The 3,191-nt window shown below is 38.7% G+C and overlaps 1 protein-coding gene across 1 annotated transcript in view; it reads left to right on the top strand.

The window, feature by feature from the left end:
* Positions 1 to 3,191, top strand: part of PRDM6 (PR/SET domain 6) — a 100,280-nt gene that overhangs the window by 88,466 nt on the left and 8,623 nt on the right. The window contains exon 7 of the mRNA XM_025210472.1: positions 355 to 531. Within this exon, the coding sequence (XP_025066257.1) occupies positions 355 to 531 (177 nt within the window). The remainder of the gene's footprint in view (positions 1 to 354; positions 532 to 3,191) is intronic.

The following is a 3,191-nucleotide window of genomic DNA, read 5'->3' as shown; positions in this document are numbered from 1 at the left end:
AGAAATAGGACTTCTCAAACCTGTTAAAACAGGTCTCTAAAATCTAAATCTCAAGCAGCAAGATTTTTTTCATTCCATAGAGAATGTATTGTTGCCCCTTAGCTGGGGAAAATAAGGAACAAACTAGGCTGTGTGGCTACTCAAAACCTAGTTTCTGCACATGAATTCTGATCTCTAAATTTGCAGAGTTCCAGGGTTTGAGTGTTTGTCTTCCACGCTAGTTCCAGGGAGTTGCATTTACTTTCCTCTTTGAAAATCAATGTGAAAAGATTAATTTTCACCAATCAAGTTGTTTGTCATTTGCTGGTACAGGAAATGGTGATCACATGCTGCTTCTGTCTGGTTTTTTTGCAGACCCTATCAATGTGGTCATTGCTCCCAATCCTTCTCCCAGCCTTCAGAACTAAGGAACCATGTGGTCACTCATTCCAGTGACAGACCTTTCAAATGTGGTTACTGTGGCCGGGCCTTTGCTGGTGCTACAACACTCAACAATCACATCCGGACACACACAGGAGAGAAGCCTTTCAAGTAAGTACCTGAAGCCATCAATGTTTATCAACAATGAATAGAGGGAGAAAGGCCTAGCTGCTACTTACCAGCACCAGCCACTCCATACCATCACCAGAGGGTCTTTTGCAAATCAAGGCCAAGACTCCACACAGATTCAGTAACAGTGTGACTGAAATCAGGCAAAAATCTAATATATGTATGGCCCAAAGCAATTTCCTGTCATCCAATCAGGACTAGTTTGTTTAAATGAAATGTCATTGTCTTGTCAATACATCGAAGTAGCTGGAATCTCCAGTTAATTTGGAACTGGTTAACCATGTGCAAAGGAAAAAAATATACTTTTCAGACTCTAAGCCATTGCACAGACAAAAACATTGGTTGTATCCTGTGGCATGACTCTAGTAAATTCATAAAGAACAACTGCAAATGTAAGAGCCATTCAGGTGACTGGAGAAAACCAGTTGCCTAGTCAAGGTTGTTTTCAACTTTTATCCAAACTAAGACTGTGCTGAAAACATTCATAGGGACCACCACAGTGGATAAAGGTCTGCGTGAAATTTTTGATCCAAGCAATATGAACTCAAAACATTTTAGGGAATTTTGAATCAAATTTTGCTCCAGACTTTTTGAGGGCCCCACTCTCTGTAGCAGGCCATGCCATGACTTGGAGTCAGAATACCCCAAGCTTGGTCAGGTTGGAAGTTCAAATGTTGCATCTTTACTGTCAGGTGCACTCTGGGCAAGGGGATTGCCTGTTGCAGGTGATTCTTAATGCAGGTGTAATTGTAAATATATTTGGTGAGACCTTGATTATCTATATTGCATGGAAGACCTTGAATAAGTTTAAGGAAAGGAAAGAATTTAACACATTTTGCAGACTTCTATACTTTTAAGATTGTATAAAAATGGTCACAAAAATAGCTTTCGCCCCGACTTACTTCTTCATTTAAAATGAATATATATGCCTCTCAAAGCCTCAGACACTTTTTCAGTATGAGAGACGATGACACAGCTCATAAATGTAGATTTTGCTTAAGGTAAAGGGCTCTGCTGTGTTGCCTACTTAATTGAAGAAGCTCTGATAGCATAAAGTGTGCCCATCTAACAGGCACAGATTGATACAATTCTTAGTTTAGAACAAACAATACAACCCTGTGGAAAAAATAATTTTCTGCAAAATATCATTATTTTCTGTAAAATACCTTGTCTTCTGCCATGAATGGTAGGAGAATAAGGAGTTGAAGGGGTTGTGTGCCTTTCTCAGTTCACTCAAGGACTGTGTGTGCTCATTCAACATGATTTGTCTTTTCCTGTATTTTATGCCTGGTTAATGTAAGAGAGCTTCTGCCACTGAGCCTGTCAGATCTCCTCATAACAAGCTCAGTTGAGATACCATTAGAGTTGCCTCGCCTCCATATATGGTTGGAGAAAAGCATGGCCTCCGTACATGTGTGTGTTGGGGGCAGGAGGAGTGCGCCACAATCCAAGTCCTGCACAGTAGATTTTGCAGACCTGGAATCACAATTAGGCAACTGTGTGGGTAGCAAATTGTGGCAGCCCAGAGTCTCAGCCATGACACCCAGAGAGCCAAACACTGAAAGGGAGCCAAAAATAGTGTGGGCAATTAGATTGATTTTATCTAGTTGCTGTGTAAATAGATTTCAGTAGTTAATGGAAGAGGTTTCTGGGTCAAAACGGAAAATAGATTTCTTTTAATGTTAAGGTGTTACTTATGTGTAACCCTGTTGACTCCACTTAATTTTTTTCTTAACTTCCTGTTTTTGTCATGTTTCCAATACAGCTACTATTTTGCCCCATTTACAGTTATTATTTTCTCCCCTTTGGTTTGTGTTTTTTTTCCCCTGCTCCTGAATGTTCTTTGTGACCGCAGCAGTCTCATCCTCGAAGAAAAGGATTTAGTTAAATGCTGTACAATTTATAATGTTCAATTCTTTCCCTTATTGTTAAGATATTTATGTACTTTACAGTAAACTTTTTTGCTTTTTCTTAAAGGTGAACTGCAGATAAACAAACTAATATAAATGTGTGTTCAACTTGCACTTTTTTATGCTGTATAAGAACAGCTGTGGATGTCTTTTTTTTAGGAAGGGCTTTTTTTTTTCTTTTAATCGTTTTTTCCTTTTTTTCAGAAGCAATGAAACATCAGTCCTAATTTATCTTTTTTGGGGGCTGAAGGACTTTAAAATTTTAGAGTAACCTGGGTAGGGATGTGACATGGAACTGCAATTCTCCCAGTCCCCAGATGTCAGAAGAGAGAACGCGTATGCTTATGCCTTGACCCTACAAGCTTTTCCACAAGACTGGGCAAAGGGATACATCAGGTCTCTTTCCTTACCTTTACTGGAAAGAGAGCTGCAGCTGATCTTTAGGTATCATTTCTATGTATATCCTCCAGAGTTCCTCCACAAAAAAAGAAAGTGAGGAACTGATGCTTCTCAAGTTAAAAAAAAAGCCCAACAGACAAAAAAAGGAACAAGCAATGGTGCAATGAATATTTTTTGTGGTTTTACTGCACAATTTACTTTTAAATATATATATATTTACATATGGGATTTGAGGGTATGCTTACTCAAAATGTGCAAACCTAAAAAGTCCATTGGTATAAACTCTTCTTACCACTAAAGAACAAGCAATCATGGCAACACAGAAAATAGTTT

Source organism: Alligator sinensis, unplaced genomic scaffold (assembly GCF_000455745.1).
Source record: "Alligator sinensis unplaced genomic scaffold, ASM45574v1 scaffold1451_1, whole genome shotgun sequence".
Classification (NCBI taxonomy): Eukaryota; Metazoa; Chordata; order Crocodylia; family Alligatoridae; genus Alligator; species Alligator sinensis.
Note: the sequence above shows the minus strand (reverse complement) of the source record. Positions and strands in the feature narration are given on the sequence as shown.